The 23539-nt window shown below is 51.4% G+C and overlaps 1 protein-coding gene across 3 annotated transcripts in view; it reads right to left on the minus strand.

Annotated features, from left to right (window-relative positions):
- The window catches only part of Dlgap3 (DLG associated protein 3), a 66735-nt gene that overhangs the window by 31347 nt on the left and 11849 nt on the right, over positions 1 to 23539 (minus strand). For all 3 annotated transcript variants that reach the window (XM_048434373.3, XM_048434375.3, XM_048434374.3), the window contains exons 2-5: positions 10434 to 10516; positions 7861 to 9015; positions 3762 to 3967; positions 3415 to 3487 (exon numbers count right to left, since the gene is read on the minus strand). In XM_048434373.3, the coding sequence (XP_048290330.1) occupies positions 3415 to 3487; positions 3762 to 3967; positions 7861 to 8964 (1383 nt within the window). In that variant the 5' untranslated portion in view covers positions 8965 to 9015; positions 10434 to 10516. The remainder of the gene's footprint in view (positions 1 to 3414; positions 3488 to 3761; positions 3968 to 7860; positions 9016 to 10433; positions 10517 to 23539) is intronic.

A 23539-nucleotide genomic window follows, 5' to 3' on the forward strand; every position in this document is an offset into this window, starting at 1 on the left:
CCCCAGGAGAAATATGCCAAGTATATACACTGTTAGATAACGTAAAGTGGGAGGAAGAGAGGGGAGGAGGAAGGCGAGGAATAGGAAATGTTTGCAAGGTTTAAATTCAAATTTCAGAACAGTTGGAGAAGATCTGAATAAAAGAAAGTGAAGAGAGGTTCCTGGGAGCTTCTGGGAAGGAGACATCTAGGCAATGACAAAGGCTAAAGTCCTAAGGCTGGAGTCGAACTCCCGTGTCTGGGGAGCAGGCGGGGGTAGTGTGGTAGAGAAAGGGAAGGGAAGGGAACATGCTGGAAGATGGACAGGAGGTAACACCGGCAGGCTCATACAGGGCTCTGTAAGCCCCACTAAAGTCCCAGGTGGCTACTCTGAGCAAGGCGAGGGTTCTGAGCAGAAAGGTAAATAGCTGTAGTTACATTTTAAATAATTGTTCTGGCTACACTGACAGCGAATGAGCTGGAGTCAGGACAAACATAAGAAACCAACAAGAAGGCAATGCAACAGCCCTGACCAAGACTGGGGGGACTTGCAGTGATGCTGGGGAAGAGTGGATGGGGCCTGGAAATATCATGAACAGGATTGGCTGAAGGACCGAAGGAGATGGCATATGTAACAGAGAGAACAATCTGACCTCATGGATTGTGGGTATAGCTCGGTGATGGAGTGTATGCTCAACAAGAGAAAGGCACTGGGTTCAATCACAGCTCTGGAAGGAAGGCACAGAGGGAAGGAGGGAGAAAGGGAAGGAGGGAGGAAGGAAGAGAGGGAGGGAGAGAGGGAGGGAGGGAGGGAGGAAGGAAAGGAGGGAGAAAGGGAGGGAGGGAGGGAGAAAGGGAAGGAGGGAGGAAGGAAGAGAGGGAGGGAGAGAGGGAGGGAGGGAGGGAGGAAGGAAGGGAGGGAGAAAGGGAGGGAGGGAGGGAGAAAGGGAAGGAGGGAGGAAGGAAGAGAGGGAGGGAGAGAGGGAGGGAGGGAGGGAGGAAGGAAGGGAGGGAGAAAGGGAGGGAGGGAGGGAGAAAGGGAAGGAGGGAGGAAGGAAGAGAGGGAGGGAGAGAGAGAGGGAGGGAGGGAGGAAGGAAGGGAGGGAGAAAGGGAGGGAGGGAGGGAGAAAGGGAGGGAGGGAAGAAGGAAGGGAGGGAGAAAGGGAGGGAGGGAGAAAGGGAGGGAGGGAGGGAGGAAGGAAGGAAGGGAGGGAGGAAGGGAGGGAGGGAGGGAGGGACGGAGGGACGGAGGGAGAGAGGGAGGGAAGGAGGGAGAGAGGGAGGGAGGGAGGGAGGAAGGGAGAAAGGGAGGGAGGGAGGGAGGGAGGGAGGGAGGGAGGGAGGGAGGGAGGGAGGGAGGGAGGGAAGAAAGACCAAAAAAGACTGACTTCAGACTTTTGGACCATAAAGTCCTAGAAAAACAAAACTGCGATTATCTGAAAAGGAGATGGCAGTGGATGGAGCATAGCTCTGAGGAGGAGGAGAACTGGGGGTGTCTGCAGCAGCCATCCAAGTGTGTTCCAGCACACGGTTCCATGCACACGCCTGGTCTCTCAGGGAGGCTTCAGGAGCTATGTGTCTGGGAGTCAACAGGCTCTCAGTAATACTCAAAGCTACAAGCCTGGATGAGGTCACCTACGGAGTGGGTGCTGAAAGCCGAGCAGGGACAGAGCCCTGGAAAACTCCAGTGGTGACATCCTGAGACTACCGATTGACTATCGAGAATTGGCCTTCGTTAGGGGGAGGGGAAGGGGGCGTGGCGCCCAAAAAGCCACCAGAGAAAAGTGTTCCGGGAAGAAGGGTCATCAGCTATGTTAGATGTCACTGACTGTCAAGGAACACGAAGACCGGGTATTAACTAGTGGCACTGGGAGCAGAGGCAGGCTTGATGGGGAGAGACAGCTGTGCCAAATCAGAACCCGACTGAGGAAACGGAACAAAGGAAGGGGTTCTGAGAGACCGCCGAGGCTCACAATAAGAGCCGATGGACGGTCTTCTGCACGGCTTTTTGCATTTCTCTCTCCGCACCCCCCAGCAAACAGTAAAAATAGCTAACCTTTACTGAGCACTGGCTATGTGCCAAGAGTGCTATTATGATGCCTATTTTTAAATAGGGAAGGAAGGGGCTCAAAAGTCATGTAACTTGCCCCAGGTCACTCGGCTAGTAAGTAGTTCAGCCTCTATTCAACCCTATTCCCTACAATCAGATACAAACTACCACTGCCTCCGTTTAATGAAAAAGGAGGCCCACACTTTACAGAAACCACTTTATTCTTTTTGAGAGAGGGTTTCCTGGACCCCAGAATGGCCTGCAACTCGCTAGGTAACTGAGGATGACCTTAAACTATCGATCTATCTGCAGAGACAGGCATGTGCCACCACACGCAGTTTTATGCAGCATGGGGATCGAACCCAGGACTTGGCGCATGCTAGGCAAGCCCTTTGATAACTGAGCTATATCTGGGAACTCAATTTTTTTTAAAAAATTATTTATTTATTTAAAATTTCCACATCCTCCCATTTCCCTCCCACTCCCCCCACTCCCCCTTCCCCTTGCTCTCCAGTACTAAGAGAAGTCAGGGTTCCCTGTCTTGTGGGAAGTCCAAGGCCCCCCCTCCATCCTAGGAAGGTGTGCATCCAAACAGACTCTCAAAAAGCCAGTCCATGCAGTAGAATCAAAATCCAGTGTCATTATCATTGGCTTCTCAGTCTGCCCTGATTGTCAGCCACATTCAGAGACTCTAGTTTGATCACATGCTCGTTCAGACCCAATCCAGCTGGCCTTGGTGAGCTCCCACTAGATCATGGGAATTCAATTTTTATAAAACATCAGTTTGGGGCCAGTACCTTGCATTCGAATGATGTTTTCTGCTGAATTTCCACAAATCCCCTGAGAGTTATCTTACACTAACACTGTCCTTTGGTTTTGTTTGAGATTAGAGTTTTAGCCAGGGTTGACCTTGAACTCACAGATCCAAGATTACAGAGTGCTGGGATTACAAGCGTGTGGCAACATTTCTAGTTTGCTCTTATCATCCCAAAGAGGAAACAGAGGTGTTGAAAGGGAAGGTAGTCCAAGGGAGTAGAGGTCGTGGCAGCAGAGCTCAGACCCAGAAAGCCTGGGAGACTTCAGCTCTGTCCCTGTCTTGTCTGTACCTTTCACTGACGAGTCTGATGCAGTCAGGCCTGGAGATGACCCGAGAGCCACAGAGAAACGATGCTGTCCTTTCCCACACACTCACCACTTTGACCACACTTGGTGGGTTCTTGGGGATCTCCAGCCCAAGAAGCTCTGGAAGTCATAGGCAGCTTTGAAAGTTTCCCCAGAACCAGGCTTGCTCTCCCTCCAGAGACAGATTGACATCACAGCATTGACAGAACACCAGTTGACATCCCCCTCTTCCCTTCCCTCCGAATAGACAGGGCCACCCCCTACCTGTCCAGTGGTGAGGGAACGGCTGTAGCCAGGGATGGAACTCCGGGGATGGATCCGGGGTGGGACACAGCAGCTGCAAAGAGTAGATGCCAGAGTCAGAATGGGAGTGTGCTGGGGAGGGCGTGATACTATCAGAGCCTCTGACTAGGTTCTGTGCCTCATAACAACCCCCCCCACACACACACACACAAAAGAAACACTAAGACAGAGACCGACTCCACCCCATATGGAGCAGAGCAAGCTGGTCTGTTGAACCCTAAGCAGGGCTACCCATGCAAAACCCACGACATACAGTTCCTGCAGGAACTCAGAATCATCTCCAACACCCCTGCCCCCACCGTCCTTACTTGATCCTGGCTGTGTCCACGCTGGAAGAGCGGCGGGAGGCAAAGCGTCGGGCAAGTGCTTTGGGAGATGTCTTGGGGCTACCATCTGAGTCTCCGCTCTCCTCATCCCCCATGGCTTTGATATAGCTGCCGCTCCGCATCCTGCGACAGGGGATCTCCCCATCCTTGCCACCCGTGGGGTAACCCCCCCAGTCATCTTGCGGCACCTGAAAGGACAAGGGCCTCTATCTCTCAGACAAGTCATCCTCCAGCTCAGAGGAGAGGGTATTCTTCCTCTCACCGCCAGCAGGAGGCACTCTGCCCTGCTGGGGAACAAGTTACACTGAAGAGTATCACAAAGGACCTAGATAGGATGTCTTAGGGTGTTCCTCTCCCTTGTGGAAGTTGTTACATCATCCTCCAGAGACCTTTAGCCCTTCAACAGAAGGTCAGCTAAAGAGCCTATGAGTGAGTGACAGGCCGGATGCCAAGACATTGAAGCCCAGAGGCCTGAGTGGCCTGTCAATCATATCCTCATATGTCCAGCATCACCTGACCTGGGTCACCTTTCACCTCTCCTCTTCATCCTGTTAACATGTTTCCGCTCCCCATCCTCTGACTCTCTCCCGGGCCCTCAAGGAACTACAGAGGATATTAGGCAGGGAGAGTGTAGGCGCTTTCCAGTCTAGACCGAGGCTAGATGGTCAGGAGATCAGGGCCCAGGCAGAAGCTCAAGTGGCAGGAGGGAAGCTAATTAGGAGGCTGAGGCTGTTATGCAGGCAAGGGATGATGCAGCCTAAATTAAGACAATGAGAATAAGGGGGAGATGAGGAGAGGAGGGCGATGTAGAGAGGTGGTGAGGAGCATCAGGGAGCCTGATTAGCGGGGGAAGGAAGAGGAGCCGAGAGGAGTCCACGATGACTGAGAAGGGTGATGGCTAAGGACCTGGGAGTGGGAGCACTGTCTTTCTCTGAGCCACAGAACTCCAGACAAATTGATTTAGGACAAAGGGGTGACAGTGTTGAGTACCCTGAGTTTGGCCTAGAACTGAGGTGTTTGTTATGCTTAGTCTTGGGGTTTGCTGGGGGAGGTGGGCTGGAGGCAGACATGCAGAGATCAAGGGTGGCAACCAAATGCCCAGGAATAAGGGAGACACCCGCGGGGGAAGAGGGAAGGGGCTGTGGATAGACCCACTGGCAATTTTAAAAGGACTGCAAAGAAAGGAAAGGGGGACCGTGACATCACCTGAGGAGTGGGCAGAGGAGTAGGAGGGAGTCAGGAGAATGCCATGTCACAGAAACGAGACATTTCGGGAAGAAAAGGAGTCAATTATGTCAAATGCCACAGTGCTCTTCGAGGTGAGTAGCTTGTGCTCTGGAGTCAGGAGACCGGGTGCAAAGGCTGGCCCTGGCGCTTGCTAGCTAGGTGAACTTGAGCAAAGCTAATTAAGCTCCAAGTATCAGTTTCCCGGTCGGTAAATTGGTAAAAAAGTAATTATACCTACATCAGAAGGGTTGGTGGGAAGGATAAACAAGCAACACAGAACCCCTAGCACACAGGAACCACTCAGTAAATGGTGGCTGTTATTATAGGCACTGAAGGCACTGCTGGGCGCTGCGGTCCAAAGACCACTGGTGACCACCACCCAGGGCACTTTCGAGGGCAGGGTGTGGAAATCTGACTGCGCGAAAACTGAAGGGAAGCGAGGAGAGAAATCTACGCTCTACGGACTGTAGACAGGGATGGCAGGACGTGGTGGGGGGAAGGATCTGGACAAATGTTTCAGGATTAAAGCAGTTATGGGTGCATTTTCAAGAGAACCAATCAAGACTGTCTCTAACTACAGGGGATGAAGGGGCTGAGGTGCCCTGGTGGAGGAGGGAGGGAGGGACCAACCCGGCATGGGTTGGAGTCCATGATGGTCACCTAGGCTGTGAAGATGAAAAGGAGAGAAGGCTGGGGAGACAGCAAGGATGTAAAGCATACGGTGGACGGAAGAGGTTAAACGGGGCAAGCCTGGAGGCTCCAAGAGGAGCAAGGCCGAGCGAGTGGGGACTCACGGGAAGGCTGAAGCTAGTGAAGGTGCAGGGAGCAGGCTCAGTGAGCGGCCAGAGCTCCATCAGAAGGAAGCTCCATCAGGGAGCAGAAAAGAAATGAATGAAGCTGAGGGGGAAGCAGAGATCCAGAAAAGGCTCACGGTATCCAGTGAGAGAAACCGGGCTTTGTTAAAGGGGCAGGAAGCTGGGTGTGGCAATGTATTACTGCACGCTGTAGGTGGAGGCAGATGGAGACAACCCAGGCTACACAGTCAGTTGGAGGCCACCCTGGGATACATGAGACCCTATCTTAAAAAGAAAAAGAAAAAAGAGGAGGTAATATCCCAATGAAGACACCAGGTCAGGTCACACAGTCAGACAGCCACCTCCCTCTCCCCCACTTCTGTGCCAGGGAAGTACTAGGCTGTTTTGGAAAGGTCCGCACAGCCTTCAGTTCACCCACAAAGGGGCTCAAGTCCTCTCTCAAGCCCCATCCTGTTAGGATGCTCTGGAACCCCAGGCTCTGAGTGCCATCCCCGCCCCCATCCTCCACAGAGAGGAGTGGCGGGAGGCCAGAGAATGGGACGGCCAGGGCTTGCGCTGCCACACTGCAGCGCTCCCACTCCACTGCCACTGCGGAGCTCTTTGCTCCTCCGCAGGACACTGTGAGGAGCATGTTAAAAAGGAAGCCCCCAGGGAGGTCAGGACAGCCCCGGAGCAGCAGCAGGGAGCAGCAGAAACGGTAGCCAGGTCTGGTGCCAGGGGAGGAAGGGCACCTGCCACCCGGGAGGGAGCAGTCTGAAGCTGACCCACGCAGCTCAGATCCCAGATGTCTAGTCCTGTTTTTCCTATGGTCCAATCTGCTCTCTTGGGCTTCCATGAGATTCCCCAGGAGGGTACTAACGTGTGTACAACTGACAGGCAAGGCCAATGTCACCCCAAAGGCTCACGCGAGCTCACCTCTCCACACCTTCCGACACGCTGTAGGATCTTCCTGGAACACCTTCGATCTGCACTTGACTAACTCCAGCTCCTCGCAGAGATTCAGCTCAGGAGCTATTCCTCACAGAAGCTTCCCCCAGCCAGCCCTACCCACCACCCACAGGAGAGCAAGGAGCCTCCTCTGTGTTCCCACAAGACCCAGGATTCTCTTCTGTCCCACAGCTTACCATCTGCTCCCTGGGCTACTGTGAGCTCTTGGGCAATAGGGATCCTGATCACTGTATCAAGGACATGCTCATTGAATGAATGAATGTGGATTAACAACCTAGGAGAAATGTGGGCTTTGGAGATACCCCTAAGTCTGCTAGATTGCCAAACTTGTACTGATTTTTTTTCCCTCCAAAAGTGACAGGAACAATAACAAAATCGGTACGGGTTGGCTGAAGTTAAAGTGAAAGCCCCAGAAGAGGGGTCAGAGCTCCTAGCCTTGGCAAAGGGACCACAAGGTTACATGGGAGAACTCGACAGCCATCACTCTGCCCTGCCTGTAAGGACAACAGGATTCAGACTCCTTTGTGTCACGAGCCTTGGAAAACCCCCAAAATGCATGCCTCCAGGCTCCCCCCATCATTTCCCGAACTGTCCCACCACACCATAGCCCAGAATGACAGATCCCAGGAGAGGCATGTTCTGGAATCTGATCTTCACATTCCAATAACTGGACCAGCTGGATTTGAGTCTAAAAGGTCTAGGGAAGGGCTCGGGGCAGGATGAACTTCTCTCCAGCTGCCAAGCTCCAAGGCAGTACTCTAGGTAATGCCACTCTGCCCCATCGGGCTGCCTTAACCTCACGTTGCCTTCAACAACAGAAGACAGAGGTCAGCGCATCTTGTCCTAATCAGAAGGTCAAGACGTCTTCCTGCTCTTGGCATTCATGATCAAATTAGAGCAGTCCCGTCATTGTACAAATGAATATAGTAAAGCCCCAAAGGGGACCCAAGGTATGACAGAGGCAGAGCCTCCTGCCTTCAAGACCTCCAAATACAGGGACAGCTGGATTCCACCCAACCATGTCCACTGTTCCCCAGTGGAGCAGACTGGTGAGGACTCAGAACATGGTTCCCCACCCCACCAAGCCTCACCTGCAGATAGTGATAAGTCCTGGCTTTGGCCTTGGTCTCTGGACCCAGGAGCCCCTTGCCTGGCCCGGCCCCTGGGTATCCGTCCCGGCCCTGGTTGACCATCATGGTATGCCAGGCACTTCGCTTGACTGACTGTCCATCCAGTGACATGGACATGCCAGTGCATGCAAGGCAGCGGCCTTCTGACCCGCCTGAACGGCCCTTGAAGCTCAAGTCCCGGTAGGACCCATCTGGAGCGTCCAGGCAGAAGGGACCCCCAGGCTCTCCAGGGGGCCTCCCACCCGCAAGAAAGCCACTGTCACTGTCCAAATTATCATCAGAGCTCCACCAGCCTGTGGCCTTGGTCTGGTGGCGCCCATCCCCCTTGCGGTCCTTGCTCTTGCTCCGTTTGCCATGCCGGGACTGGTGGTGGTGGTGATGGTGGTGGTGATGGTGGTGGTGAGAGGTGTGAGGGCCTCCAGAGCCTGGGCCAGGGTAGCTGTCGCCCCCAGAGCCACCTCTTCCCTCGGCTTTTGGCCCATTATAGTCTCGTTTCCCGGGTGCCTCCAGAGAGTGGGACTTGGCAAAGAGCTTCTGCACAGAGTGGACCAGGTGCCGGATGCGGCTAGGACTCTCGCTGCGAGCCTCAGGGGCAGGGCCAGATCCAGGTCCAGGCCCAGGCCCTGCTGGACCTCGCTGGTATGGGAGTGTGTGGAAGCCATCTTGTTGAACTGGTAACTGCTTTTCAAACTGATCCAGGAGTGTGGGAGGCAGGCGGGTGGCACCCTTGCCCTGTGGGTGGCCCACACAGTCTTCACAGGTGTCGAAGGGACCCTGGCCGGGGTACATCCTGGGGAAGGTACTGCTGCCTCCCCCAGGCCCCACCCCCCCTGGGCCTCCCTCAGGGCCTACTGATGATGGGCCTTCACTCAGGCTCAGGGGCCCTTCTGGAGAAAGGTGTCCCAGGCCAGCTCTTGGAGCACAGAAGCGGGGCTCGGTGGAGAAGGCCTCCCTGGAGCCCAGCAGGTACGGGGCCCTGGCAGCTGGGCCCACGTCCATATGCTGCTGGTCAGCAAAGCGGGCTGGGCGGGGATGGCTGCCTCGGTCGCCATGGTAACCCCTCATGGCCTCAGCAAAGGCTCTTCATATTGTTGGGGGCCAGGCCCCAGGAACCTCCTGAGAAAATAGGGAGAAAAAGGATTTGGACTGAACAACAGGCCACTTCACCTAAAATCATCTTTCACTAGGCACCGTGGCATCCCTGTTGGTAGTGCATACCAATTTATTGTGATTAATTATACTATCTTTCCACACAGGGACTGAAAAGTCCTTAAAACAGTCATAACAGACAAAGAGACAAGGGCGCAAAATAATTCCATCATTCATCAGTGCTGCAAATTTGATAAATACTTATTCACAAGAGGAAATGCTTTCAGCCAAATGGGCTTTTAAATATCCTTAGATTATCAAAAACAAAAGGAGACCCAAGCAGACATACAACAGAGTCAAAGAAACCAGTCATTAGGTGAACTGGCTTTTAACAAGCTAAGCTGTAGCAAATTGGTCCACAGCCATCCCTCTGCCCCAGCGCTATCCCACAACCCACTGCTGCCGATGTCAGGCCTTGGAGACAGAGCACCCGAGCGCCAGGATGGAAGAGGACACTAACTTCAAGTCACATCTCCATGCCACGCCCTAACACCCCTCCTCCTCCACATCGACCTCACATTTGACTGCAGGATCCTCCCCACCCCTTGAGAATGCCATAGGCAGGAAAATCTGAGTTGATTTCCTGTACCTTTGCTGGCTTCCAGACACTCCCTACAGCCCACCCCTTCCCCATCACCCTTTGCCACACTCCCTCTCCATGGAGGGCATTGTGGAGGCAGGAAAGACTCCAGAGAAGGAATGCTGGATAGACCAGACATGTGACCAGTAGCCTGAGATTGGAACCCAGGAGTTCTTCCTCCCAGGAACAGTGGGTGAGTAAGGCCAGGAGCCAGTGGAGAAGCCATTGTGAACCAATATTTCTGGCCCCCATCCCAGGCTTGCCAAGGCTACAGGACAAGAGAGGTCAGCTCTCAGCAAGAACTGCCTCCCATCAGGACTCCAGGAGCTGCCAGGACAGGAGCTACAGGCAGGAGGAGGTGACAGCAGGAGGGACAGGGACAGAGGACCTGGCAGACGGAGCCCTCCCCCATCCCAGACCAGCTCCTGGGCCATCTGCTGACTAGAGAGGACAGCCTCAAAGACTCCAGACAGCGGCACCTCCTAAAACTCCATCTCCGTCCCCCCCAACACACACACCGATTCTCCCCCAACCCCGCACCCACTCTGCTTCTGGCTTCTTCCAGACCCTGCCCGCAGCTCGGCTCCTCCTAGCTCCCTAACACTAGTGATGCACGGGGCATTGTGCACACCTCACCGTCTCTAAGCCGACAGAAAATCCTGTCATTATCCACACTTACCATGAGAAAATGGAGCTCAACACGGGGAGACGGAAAAGCCAGCAAATGGGTTGGGTCACTTCAAATCAAGTATTTGGGTTTGAAACTCTGAATAAATCTCCATCTCCCAAATTTCCTAATACTCACCATCCGGGGTGTCCCATCCTTGACGTCAGGATCCCCACCACGAGGTAGAATCCTAACTTCAGTAGGCGCAGGACCACTGGCTCCTGACAGACAAGAAAGAAGGCAGCAGTCACACTAGAGGAGGAATGAGGTTTCTCCTGGAGTTCTCAGGACAGGTCTCTGGCCTGACAATTTTCTTTCCCAACCCCCCAAACCAGGACTGGTTGGATACCCCATGATGCAGAGGCTTCAGACCCTCAGGGAAATGAAGTTGGCTTCATTATGCAAATGTATGCAAATGCACTCACAGGTTGGACTACCTCCAATTGCAGGTGTCGGTGTGATCTGTCTATGGTGTTCAGCTACAGCATTTTCATTGCCCTTAAAGATGGCTGCATTCCACAGACATCTGTAGAGCGCCTACTGCAAGACAGACTGAATGAGAAGTGTACTGAGGTCATTTAAGTGTGGCCCCGTCCTTACAGGGTCTGAAGTCTCAAAGGACAGAATTATTGGGTTCCTATATTCTGGCACAAGCTGTTCCTTCCTCTTTGAATCGCCTCTCATCTTCCCACAAGCTCTCCTCCCGGCTAACACTTACTCATATGAAGCCTCACCTTCCCATGGAGACTTTCTGTACTCTTTATTCTGGGTTATGCCTCTCATTTGGGCTTTTATGACACTCTGGGTACCCCCAAGGAAGCAGCGAACACGCTCCATTGAAACTGTTTGCTTCAGTCTCCATCTCCCCCAACTGCCACTGTCTCCAGCAAGGAGAAAAATAGGCCCCGGCCATCTCTGACTTGAGCCCATGCTAAGTGGGTGTTCGTCTGAGTAGATGAGGAAATGGCCGTGCCAGAGAGAGAGAGGACAAAATGCTGGGCTAGCTTGAATTAACAGCTCGACCAGATTCAGAAGATAACAGTCAAGGAAGGCTTCCTGGAGAAAGATGTATTTGAAGTACAATATGGGTTAGAGAAAGGTTGGGTGTGGGTACGAGGTAGATAAAGAATGCAAATATCAATTTCTGAGGGGTGGTCTGGAAAAGTTCCAGAAGGTGGTTAGGGGGTTGGCAAATACTAGGAGGGAGGAAGGGAGGGAGGGAGGGAGGGAGGGAGGGAGGGAGGGAGGGACAGAGAGAGAGAGAGAGAGAGAGAGAGAGAGAGAGAGAGAGAGAGAGAGAGAGAGAAGAGGAGAGGAGAGGAGAGAGAGAGAGAGAGGGGACTCTGAAATATGTGGCAGCCTTGACTGGAAGGACTAATGAAGCCATTATTAGACACAGAGATGTCAGAGGAAAAGCTAGCTTTGTGGGCATGATTAATAACAGTGAAAGAGACACACTCAGACATCACGAAGAACTTCCTGGCCCTGAGGACAGTGACACAATGAAGAAGATTGTGGAAGTTGGTGGAATCTTCTAGAAAGGAAAGGTTCAGACGTGTGCAGCTCCCAGCTCCAGGGCCTGGACCAAAGGAGATATTGGCTATGTTGCCTAGAGGAACATGGGAGTGACCTTATTGATACCCAGAGCCTGACTCTGTGGCAATTCTTCTTCGTTGTCCTTTTGCTAGGATATCAGAGGGGAGACCAATATGGTTTAAGCTCATATAGAAAGCCATTGAGAACCAACTCCCCCCTGGGGTGAAGCTTCGACTAGCCTGGACCTTTGTCCATGGCATATTTCTTTTGCTGCCCCAAAAAGGACACAGACCCAAGACTCACAGCACAAAGGCCACTTTGGCTGAACCTCGCACCAACCTGTTTACCTTGCCTAGAACCAAACTGGAACCTCACACTGAACTCCTGCATGCTGGATGTTCGCAGATGGCCCTCCCACGACCTTCCCACACCTGCTGCCACCAAGTTGCTGGGCTGCCATCAAACTGCTTTGTTTTGCTTTGGTTTTGTTTTCTTCTTAAGATTTATTTTATGTGTATGAGTGTTTTGCCATCATGCATGTCTGTGCATCACCCATGTGCCTGGTGCCTGCCAAGGTCAGAAGAAGATGCCAAATCCCCTGGAACTGGAGTTGCAGATCACTGTGAGCTACTGTGTGGGTGTGGGAAACAAACCCAGATCCTAGCAAATGGTCTTAACCACTGAGCCGTCTCTCCAGCCCTAGGACTCCTTCTCTAGCCAAGGATGACCTTGAACTCCGATCTTGCTGCCTCCACCCACTAAGTGCTGAGATTAGAGGTGTGAGCCGCCCCATCCAGCTGGCCATCACACTCTTCCCACACTTGATTCTCAGTCTCACCAATCCACGTTCCTTTAGCTCTAGTCTCGGACAATGACTCCTCTCCAGACACCTCGCACCCATGCCCTACAACAGGAAAGAACTGTCTAGCAATAAAACACAGCCCCAGGACCAGGTCTATGGTATCAGACAAATGGTATGGTCTTCTAAACTTAGCAACACCTGCTCGCACATCATGCAGGACTTCGGTGAACATCAGATGACACAGTGCACATGAAACCGTTTTAAAACCCTGGAAGATTGGGGCCAGTGAGATGGTTCGGTGTGTAGAAAGGCACTGGTGGCCAAGCCTGACAACCTGAGTTGGGCCCACAAAGAGCCCACAAAGGGGAAGGAGAAAACAGATTCCCAACAGCTGACCTCTGACCTCCACATGTGGCTCATAGCATTTATGCACGCCCCCATAAACACAAACACACACACACACAGATACACACAACCACTGGCCTCTGACCTCCACATGTGTCTCATGACATTTGTGCACGCCCCCATGAACACACACACATACACTCAATAAGTAAATAATAAAATTAAATTTTAAACCCCAAAGACTGCACAGTGTAAATGAAGGACCCCAACTCGTTTTAGCCACAGTTATACTGTTTTGCAAAGGATTCACAGTAACAAGTTCAGCTCAGGGCCTCCGGAATGCTGAGCAAATAACAAGCTTAATTCAGGACCTCCGGAATGCTGAGCAAAGATACCTGAGGTTAGAGCAAGAACAGCCTTATCTGGCTGCAAGACAGGGATTTATGGACTGGCCATAGAAACAAAGAAAGAGAGGATTGCGAGGCCTGAGTCACGTATAAAGCGGGGCTCTCAAGAGTCAGGGGCTGTGCAATCACACATCTGGTCGCCAGCCAGGAAAGGGGGGGCAGGATAGGAGGAACAGTAAACCGCTGAGTAGTCCCCTCATTGTTATTTAGGTTAAAAATTTACCACCCTGCATCTTGCTTCTGTAAACCTCGCTTTTTGCTCTCCTATAAGAACCCCTCACCCCCAACCTGCAGGCGCGCAAGTCCTTCGAGAGACTCTGTCGCCCCAGGTACCTGTGTATCCAATAAACCTCTTGCTGTTTGCATCCGGCTGTGTGTTTTCGACTGATCTTTGGGCACGGGGTCTCTCCCGAAGGAAGACGCCCACGGGAGTCTTTCATAATCGTTAACATAACACCTTTATTTGTCCATTGTTTTCCATTTTCAAAGATGTGTTATTTTCAATTATGTGTATGTTGTGTGTCTGTGTGGGGTATTCACATGTGAGTACTGATGGTCACAGAGGCCAGATGCCGCTCAGTCTCCTGGGCCTGGAGTTACCCGTGGTTGTGAGCCACCCCACATGGTGCTAGGAATTGAACTTGGGTCCCCTACCCTATGGCTCTTAATCGCTGAACCATCATCTCTCCAGGTCATACTTTTTTCTTTTCTTTTCTTTTCTTTTTTTTTTTTATTGAGACAGGATCTCACTACGTATCCCAAGCATGGAGGCCCTCTTTCCTCAGCCTCTTGAGTGTTGAGATTACACAGGTGTTCAAGAAAACCCACCAGAAGCCTTTATTTGGAGGTCTAGACCCTTCACATACGAGCGACAAATCACACGGCTAAATACAAGTTACTGAAGGAAAAAAGAAAATTTCATCTCTTGTAGCCCAAGTCAACTCTAAATTCCTTACACAGCCAGAAACGACGCTGACTTTCTGATCCTCCTGCCTCTACCTCTAGAGTGCTGGGATTACATGCATGTTCCACCACACCCAGTTTTAAAGGGAAGACTGAATTATGAACTGGCTTCCTCCTGTGAACTATGTATGCCTCAGATCCCATGTCTCCCCTCCTCAGTCCCCACCTCATTACTAAACACAACGAATGGGAAGGAAAGGCAAGTGAGGAGAGGCCTCATCGTCCAATCCGTCACCACTTCCTATGGATTCTGTTTCCTAAAAATAGCCGAGCCCACTTAGTTCCAGACCCACCAATCACTGTTGGCTGTGTGGCAAAGACTGATTCCCAAACCCCTTTCCCTTCCCAGGCTCCCTTGTGATGACGCCAGACCATTCCATTGTGGTTAATGATTTATACACAATAATATGAGGTTCCTGGGGAAAAGTCTGCCTTTGTGACAAGGGGTGGGGCTTGCTGGTGCCACCCTTCCACACTTGCTTTCTGGCTGGAATAAGACAACGATGGCCAGATCTAGGGTTTCTAGCTCAGCGTGAGAGAAAGGCTTAGATCATCGCCGAGATGTTAGTCCTGACACCATCGAGCCACGGAACCAACACAAGCGATTGCCTTTCTCCAGGCCTATATATGATAAGGAACACACTACTTTAAACCACTGTTGGCCAGATTTTCTGCATTTGTGGCAGGAAGCAGCGCTATCAAATCCAGCTGCACCTCAAGCATCACCTTCTGCTGGGACATATGCAGGAGGCTCCTAACTGATCTCCCTGTTCTGGTAACCCAAATAATCACTCAGAGATGCAGATGTGACCATGTCACGTTTCAGCTCCCAACTCTTCACCAGTGTTCCTGGGTTAGAATCTTAACCTGGCCCACTGAGCCTGCACACCTTCCTGCTTTCCCAGCATCCTCTCCTCACACGCTCCCCCTTGCCTGCTCACTCTGCTTCAGCCAAGCCAGCCTTTTCTCTCTTCCATGATCACTCACTCCAAGTGGCCTACTCCGTGTCCAGAAAGCTCTTCCCCACCCACCTCTGCCTCGCTGACTTCTGTGCGCCCTTCAGATCTCAGCCCAGTTGTTGCTTCTTCAGGGAAAGCTTTCTCTGGCCTCTCTGACTAGGTCAGATCCCCCTGCTGTTTGCTCTCAAGGCATCATGTACCCTGCTCTTATCTAGTTACCATTTTAAATCTGTGCGATTCCATGACTGCCTGTCCCTCCTGACAGAATGTGAATTCCATGCGGGAATTCTGACCACCCTCAGTGCATCCCCCTACCCCCGGGGCCCCTAGACACAGTGCTTGGCATGTAGTAGGTACTTGTGGAGTGAATGTGGGCCTGAAAAGACAAGGTGCTTTCACTTACGGCATTCTTGTATTTGACTCCCAAGACTAGACTATCATTCCTCCACACGCTTTCCCTCTAAAGAAAAAGAAACTGAGGCTTGGCCTTACCCAAGATCACACTAAGAGCTGATAGCAAAGCCCACATTGCCCAACCCCACACAGTCTGACGGCTTGGCTACTGCCTGTGCTATTAGCCCAGAGAAGTCGAGCTTACGAAATGTCATTCAAAAGTAGCAGGTATTAAACAACCAAACAAAGACTTCACACATCCCACAGAGCTAATAAGAGCCTCGTTTACCATTTTCCCCTATGTGGGAACTCTAACTTTATACTAAATCCAAGGTCAAATAAAGATAATAAAGGAAACTTCCTGAAGTTCTCTCTCTCTCTCTCTCTCTCTCTCTCTCTCTCTCTCTCCCTGGTCTCTAACTCACAGTGTATCGACCTTGAATCTGTGATCAGCTTGCCTCTACCTCGAGTCCTGGGATTAGAGGCAGGCCTGAACTCAGGTCTATGCAGTGCTTGGGACCAAACCACAGGGCTTTGGCTAGGCAAACACCTCTACCAAATGAGCCACATCCCTAGCCCTGCTTTCTCCATTTTGCCACATCAAGTCACCTTTCCCATCCCATGACCCTGACAGTTACTCTGTGGGCCACGTGAACCTGTGGGTCACGGAGGCAGTCGCTTCCACAATTACCTATGGCTGGCTGGAAGTGGAAAGAGAGGGAGCCTGGGCAGGTGCTGTGTGCGGCAGGTTCTTCTTTCTGTGACAGACCTCAAATCTATCTGGGAATGGAAGAAGTGGCACAGATGCCGTCACCAAGAAATTACCCAATTTAGCACCGACTCCACAATCCAGCAATTAGTTTCTTAAACCGGAACTTGCTGGGGGCTGCCAGGCTGGCAAGGTTGTTGTTACAAATCTCACTGGGAAGCCAGCTGTGTAATTCGCCAGGAGGCTGTCACTGCCCTAAGCAATTACCTTCCAGAAAAAGAATGGAAATGCTGAAGAACCTAAAGAAAGGTTCCTCCTTTGCCCCAGGGCCCTGCCTGCTCGAGACCTTGGTGACTCCCAGAGTCGACACCACTCCCATCCCAAGATCAAAGCCAGCCGTCATTGGTGCAGGCCTGCATCTTACTCTCTAGGTTCAAAGCCCTTTCTTTTTACGCACTAGCTGTGTGTATAGGGATCAGGGATGGATGACTCTTACACCATTGTCTCATCTATAAAATGGGCACATTAGAGTCGTCACGAATGTGCTAATGACGTGGTTAATAGTAAATGGCATCAACTCCTTAGCACTGGGGCTAGCACAGTAAATATTCCAGACAAGTGGCTATCGCTATGTGCAGTTTTATCTTTCTTCCTTGCTTCACCGGTTTACAGTGTGACCTTGAGCAGGTCATTTAGCAGGTTGTCTCAGAGACAACCATCTAAGGCCAATGGTACTCTGCTTGGGAAGAGAGGAGTTGTTCTTGATGGTCCGTATCTGGGGACCAGAGATCCAGATGTGCGTAAGAAAATCCAGTGTCTTGGAGACCGACACAAAGGATGCCTTAGGTGAAGATGAAGATCTCACAAATTAAATATTAGCTGATTCATTGCTTCCTCGGGAAGCTGCTGGGAGAACTACAGCTAGACAGAATGGTCCAGATAGCAGCAAAAGGATGTTGGAGCTCTTTAACAGGGGCCCCAGCGTTACTCATTGCCCTGGAGGCCCATGAGGTCATCTCCCTGCAGGTTTCAATATAACAGATTCCCCAGCAGGTGAAGCCTAGGGTTTGTTTTGTTGCTGGGAGCCTGGGTTCGTCCATGCCTGTGACTGAACTATGTGTGCTGTTGAGAGCTCTACCTTCAGGTTTTGCTTAACTGTCCCCTTCCCCCCCACCCCCCCCCACCCCCCCCACCCCCCACCCCCCGTTTAGCCCTTCACCACCCCTGGACCTGACAGCAGCTCAGATGGCTGGGGCTGCATGCCTTCTGGGAATGGAGGAGCCACTGAACCACACAGAACCCCTGATCCAAAACTCAAATTCCACCATGATTTATCTTTGCCCATGGACTCCTCCCACCCTCTCCCCTTCTCTTGCATCCACTTTCATCTGAGCCCCGTGGACCAATCTGACTTTAGTTGGGCTCTGATGCCTTTGTCAACAGCTGCTGCTAGGTGGGTACCCTAGTTTCCCTCAATCCAGCCCCATGGCCCAACCCCAGGCCTCAAGACTCCAAGGAAAACGTCTCTCCTACCTTCCCTGCCACAGGGGATGGAGGAGGATCCGTAGACTGGAAGGAGGAATGCTTACAGACCTACTCCCTTCCCTTCATCAGTTTATTTAATCAATTCCTTGGGAGCTCGGGGCAAGAAGGCTGCAGAAAATGGGCTTACTCTTCCACAACACTAAGGCATTTCAGCAGGGCCGAGTCTAAATGCATCTTCCTGACCCATCAGACAGGACCCATGCAAGCCTGTGACTAACCCATACCACCTATAATCTCTTTGAAAATCCCACCTCAGGGGGCTCTGCACTTGATGTTCTTGCTGCTGGAACACTCTGCCCCAGATATTCCCATGGCTTCCTCTGTCTCATATTCCGGGGCTCAGTTCAGACAGGCCTTCCCTGACCACTCACTCTAACTGAAGCCCAGCCTTATCCTCCCGGGTTCGTTGTACTCCAACCTGTCCTGCTGCCCCATTGCAGTTACGGGCGCTTGAAATTACTTTCTTCATCCATTACATTTTTACAGTATGTCTTCTGGTGGTAGAGCATCGCCTCCAGAGGGGCCGTGACTAGGCCTCTCTCATTGCTGCAATAATCTGTGATCTAGAATGCCTGGTATTAGCAGACAGGAACGAATGGTTTCCCAGCTGCCTTTGCCCACTATCCTGTGCACAAAAGTCTGCAAAAAGGACCTCCACACCTTTCCCTCCAGAGGCTTTGGAGAACTCAGATCAGTATTCAAACTCCTGTCCCTAAACACCTCTCTGTTCTTCCTATTAGCCTGGAGCACCCAGCTGTGCTCTTTTGCATGGGGAAGGGAGTGGTGGAGGAGAAAGAAGGGAAAGGGTGGCCTTTACAATGCTACGGAGACAGACAAGTCGGTGAGGAGGTTCAGGGTCCACTACCAGTCCTGAGTAGGTCTTGTCACTCAAACTTACTGGATCCCAGTTCCCTCACTAGCTGGGGCCATGGAGCCAAGAAATCCCGCAAATGAATTATGAGTTTCCTCTTCCTTCTCCAGGACTTCCAAAAGCCCTCTGAGATACAACCACACTAACCAGCCTTAGCCCTCACAGCCAACTACTTCCAGTTCGTCCATTCACTCGGTCCACCCCACCCCCACTCCTCCAGGAGTCTCCAGTTTGGGAGTCTCCTCCTGCTGAGAGGAGTAATCCCAGGACCAGAACTCCGCTGAGGCTCTATCCAGAGAGTGTCTTTTCTAAGTTTTGAGCTAAACCATCCAGGTTCATAGCCCAGGTCCATCAGTTAAGTAATCATGGGCTTTAAGGAATGGCCTTCCTCCCAAAAGTCCCTCTGTCTTCAAATGGGGCAAGAGCAGTCTCTCCCTCAGGTCTGCGATGTCACAGGATTAAAGTAATGTAGGTAAGATCCAGGACAGTGCCAAGGGCTGGCTAGAGATGAAGGAAAAGTCATTTAAATGATGAGAAGTAAACGCAGGGCCTCTCAGAGAGGATTTCTCAGGCCGTCTTGAACAGAGACTGCAGCCATGCCTGGTGGATCAGAAATGGGCCCTGTGGAAACTCTTTTATTTTGCGTATCCAAGAATTTTCTTGCCTAGGAAGCGTTTGAAGACCTCCCGTATCTCGAGCATGCAGGACACAGCAGAGCAGCCCTGGTGCCCCAAACTGGAGCCCTCTGGCTCACAGACCTCCAGAGTCCTCTGTACCCAGAAATGGCAGCTTCTCTTCCCACTCCAGAGATTGAGAAGAACAAGCTCAGCAACCTCAAACTAGGAACTGGAAAGACAGAGACAACTATCTACCTGCACCAATGCTACCTTTGCCGAACCATAAACAGCTTGTTTTCTCTGCCTGGGTCTCAACGTTCTCATCTGTAAAATGGAGACAATGGTGTCTGCCCCCCTTAAGTTGTACAACAAGTAACTAATTGACCAACCCAAGACAAGGCACACCGGTCTCTGTTCTCACATCTATCCTAACATGAACACCGGTAGCACCTTCTGTCACTCATGTGTGACTTGAACTGGCCTCTGAGGTACTGCTAGACTTGAATAAGCCATGGCCACCAGAGAATGAGAGGCAGGAGCCAAGTCCCAGCAGGGGTCCTATGGGATATGTGATTCTATTCCAGGCCAAGTCCATGGCCGTTTCTACTTTCAACCTAGCCAGCCAGTCATGTGTCCCTGCCACGGAATCTATAGCTTGGGGTTCGCATACCGTTCCCCAAAGCCCTCTATATAACTGGCACAGGGATGTGCATCACAAAGGCCATCTTCTCCTTCCGGGCCAGTGCCATAGGAAAATCAAGCACAAGGCTGGACCCTCTGCATGTCCTTTTGTTGGCTAACTTCTGGGTGGACTCGCCTACCCTTCAGCTCTGCCTGAAGTCTGTGGACCCCATCCCAGCTGCAGGAATGCCTAAGCCCAGTTCTCCTCTGGGCCTCTTGACTTAGAGGATCCGAGGACAGAATGGGAAACCGAGAGGTGAGAGGCACAGCAGGCAAGTGTACATACAGGTCAAGAAGCAGAACAGTAACAGCCATTCTCCTGTCCCGTCTATTGCACCGCTAACGCATATATTTTGTTGCTGTTGGTTTTGAGGCAGACTCATGAGTAGCCCAGGCTAAGCCTCAGACTCACTATGTAACTGAGGATGACTATGAATACCTGACCATCCTGCTCTATTGTCCAAGAACTGGGAGTCTGGGTATGAGTCATCATCACAGCCAGTTTGTGTAGTGCTGAGGCTCCAGCTCAGGGCTCTGTACAGGCAAGGCAAGCACTCCATCAGTTACCCAATATGAAGTATTTACTAAGAGCGATCACTCCCAAGACAGCCGTCGCCACCTTCTCTTCTGTCCCTCTACCCCTTATTCTGCACAGCAGGATAAATGCATGGTGCAAGCTTGGAATTCCTTAGAGGCTAGGAGAAAGGTCTATGTCTACATGGTCAAGCAAAGCATACAGTAGATTCTCAATGAGTTAAGCTTCAGTGACCGAGTCATCAAGAAGTAGCAACCAACAGCTGGTGCACTGGGAGCCGGGAGAAATGACCTTGCAATTGGACCAGATTGCCTTAGCAGGCAGTTTGCGTCCCGCCCAGGGAGGCTTGCAGGCAGAGTCCAGCACTGAGCAGAAACTCTCAGGTGCCTATCAGCTCAGAAGTCTATGGTTTGTGGCCCAAGCTGGCCTTGAACTTGCTTTGAAGCTGAGAATGGTTTTATAATTATTAGTCGTCATCACCATAGTAACAGTAGTGGTAGCAATCTTCTTTTTGTTTTTCTTTTTGTCTCATTTCGCAGCTCTGGCTAGTCTGGAACTCACTCTGTAGACCAGACTGAGCTGGTCTAGAACTCAAAGAGATCCACCTGCCTCTGTCTCTTGAGTTCTGGGGTTAAAGGTGTGCGCCACCATGCCAAGCTCTGGCTAAGGATGATTTTAACACTTCTAATTCTCCTGCCTCTGCCTCCTGACTGCTGGGATGACAAGTGTATTTTACGTGGCGGTGAAAATGGAACCCAGGGTCATGCATGCCAGGTAAGCACTCAGCAAACTGAGCTACATCCCAATTTTTTTTCCTTAAGACGAGTTCCCTCTATGTATCCTTGGCTGTCCGGGAATTCTCTATGTAGACCAGGCTGGCCTTGAACTCACAGAGATAGACGTGCCTGTGCCTCCTGAGTGTTGGGATTAAAGGTGTTTGCCAACATACCCAGGTTTGGCTGTTTTTAATTTTAAAAGACAAGAGTCTCACTTTGTATCCCTGGTTAGTCTGGAACTTAGGTAGACCAGGCTGAACTCAAAAAATCAAAAATCACAACAAGCTAGGCTGGATAGGGCAATGGTAACACACTCGTCTAGGATCCACATGGCTCAGGTTCGATCCCCAGAACCATCACACACATCCCAACAATCTGCCTACCTCTGCTTCTCCAAAGCTGTGCACCTCTGTGCCCAGTTACTTTAAAAACTACTCATTCATTCATTCATTCATTCATTCATTCATCTTTACCTATGTGTATGTGTGTAAAACTGTCAGCATGTGCAGCACATATGTGCAATGCTCACAGAGGACAAAAGAGGACACTGGAGTTACAAGCAGTTATGAGCCATCTGGTGTGGGTGTTGGGAATCCAATCCCAGTCTTCTACAGGAGCAGCGAGTATTCCTAACCATGGGGCCATCTCTCCAGCCTCCAGTTTTGTTTTCGGAGACATCTAACTATATATAGCTTAGGGTGGCCTGAAACTCAATGTATAGCCCCGGCGGGGCTCCAACTCATCACTTTATGATCCCTCTGCCTCAGCACTGGGATTACAGGAGTCCACCACCACTCACGTTCAGTTCAACTCTTTGAATGCTGTGGTAAATAGTATAGAAGAAAACCAGCATCTCACACGGTCATCACAGCCACCCATGGTAGGCGCCATCACCTCTCCCATCTTACAGATGAGGAAACTGAGGCTTAGGATGTAAAGAAAACTACTTGAGGTGACACAGATGGTAGACTATAGGGCCAACCTTCTCAATCTCCAGGAGATCGAATGCAGACTGAAAAGGTATGTATCAAAAATATCTTTCTGAGTCAAGTCCTCTGATGATGTCAGCAGATAGACACCCCCCCCCCCCGTAGGTCTGGCTCAGCGCTCACCTAGGAAAGCTCCACCCCTTCCATTTCTCCCTCACACATGATCGCACAGGTACCTCAAACTGTCCACTCACCTTTAACCTCATGTTCATCCAGACATTAAGGGCCACAGCCATGGAGTCATCCACACTCCTCTTAGACAGCACTTGCACGCACACAAAATCCTGGACACTTAGTGTCTAAAGACACTGTTCCCACACGGGTACATCCATGGCTGCATTATCCCCCAAAAGACACGGAAGTCTGGGTGCCTACAAGCTGCAGAGATGCAAGCATGACACATATGTCCACATGCTTATCTCCCTAGGACAGCTCTATGTGTTCATATCTCATAGGCACCCACATCTGATCAATGTCATACATCAAATCCTCCCCCAACAAGAACTTTATCCCAGATCCAATACTAGGCCCAGGTGAGCAATGATGTTCCCTTCCTCTGGGGTTGGCCAGGCAGTCCAAAGAGGGAGAGAAGGCTCGGCCTGCCTGTGATGGATGGAATTAATCTACTGAGCTGGAGAAACTAAATAATTAAATCCCTAATCACCCCCCAAGCCAGCCCAGGCCAATATAGTTGAGGGAGGGAGGGGGCTCTGAGGCCCAGACCAATATCCTAGAGGGGGAGGGGCTTAGAAGAAAGGCCCAGGCAGAACCCTTCTTGAGGGGCCTCTTGGAAGAAAAGAAGTGCGGCAGGCACATGAGTAGACAGTCAGAAAGGCTTTCCCTTCCCATTTGGAAATGAGCAGCTAAGGGAGCTGGGCACCACCTACCACTAAAAACAAACTGGGTGAGGGCACAGCCCCGCCACCATCTGCGGAATCCTTCCTGCCACTCTGTGAAACGGGAGGAGCATCCTGGCACTGTCAGGGGCTAGGAGAAGGAACACTCAGAATGCCAAGGGCTGTGGCAGTCAAGAGCGTCTGCCCAAAGTGGCTGACTCCTCTCAGACCAGCTTTGGCCCACCCTCTACCCCCAATCGGAACAAGATCTTCCCTAAGC

Source organism: Myodes glareolus, chromosome 3, assembly GCF_982192425.1.
Source record: "Myodes glareolus chromosome 3, mMyoGla1.1, whole genome shotgun sequence".
NCBI lineage: Eukaryota > Metazoa > Chordata > Mammalia > Rodentia > Cricetidae > Myodes > Myodes glareolus.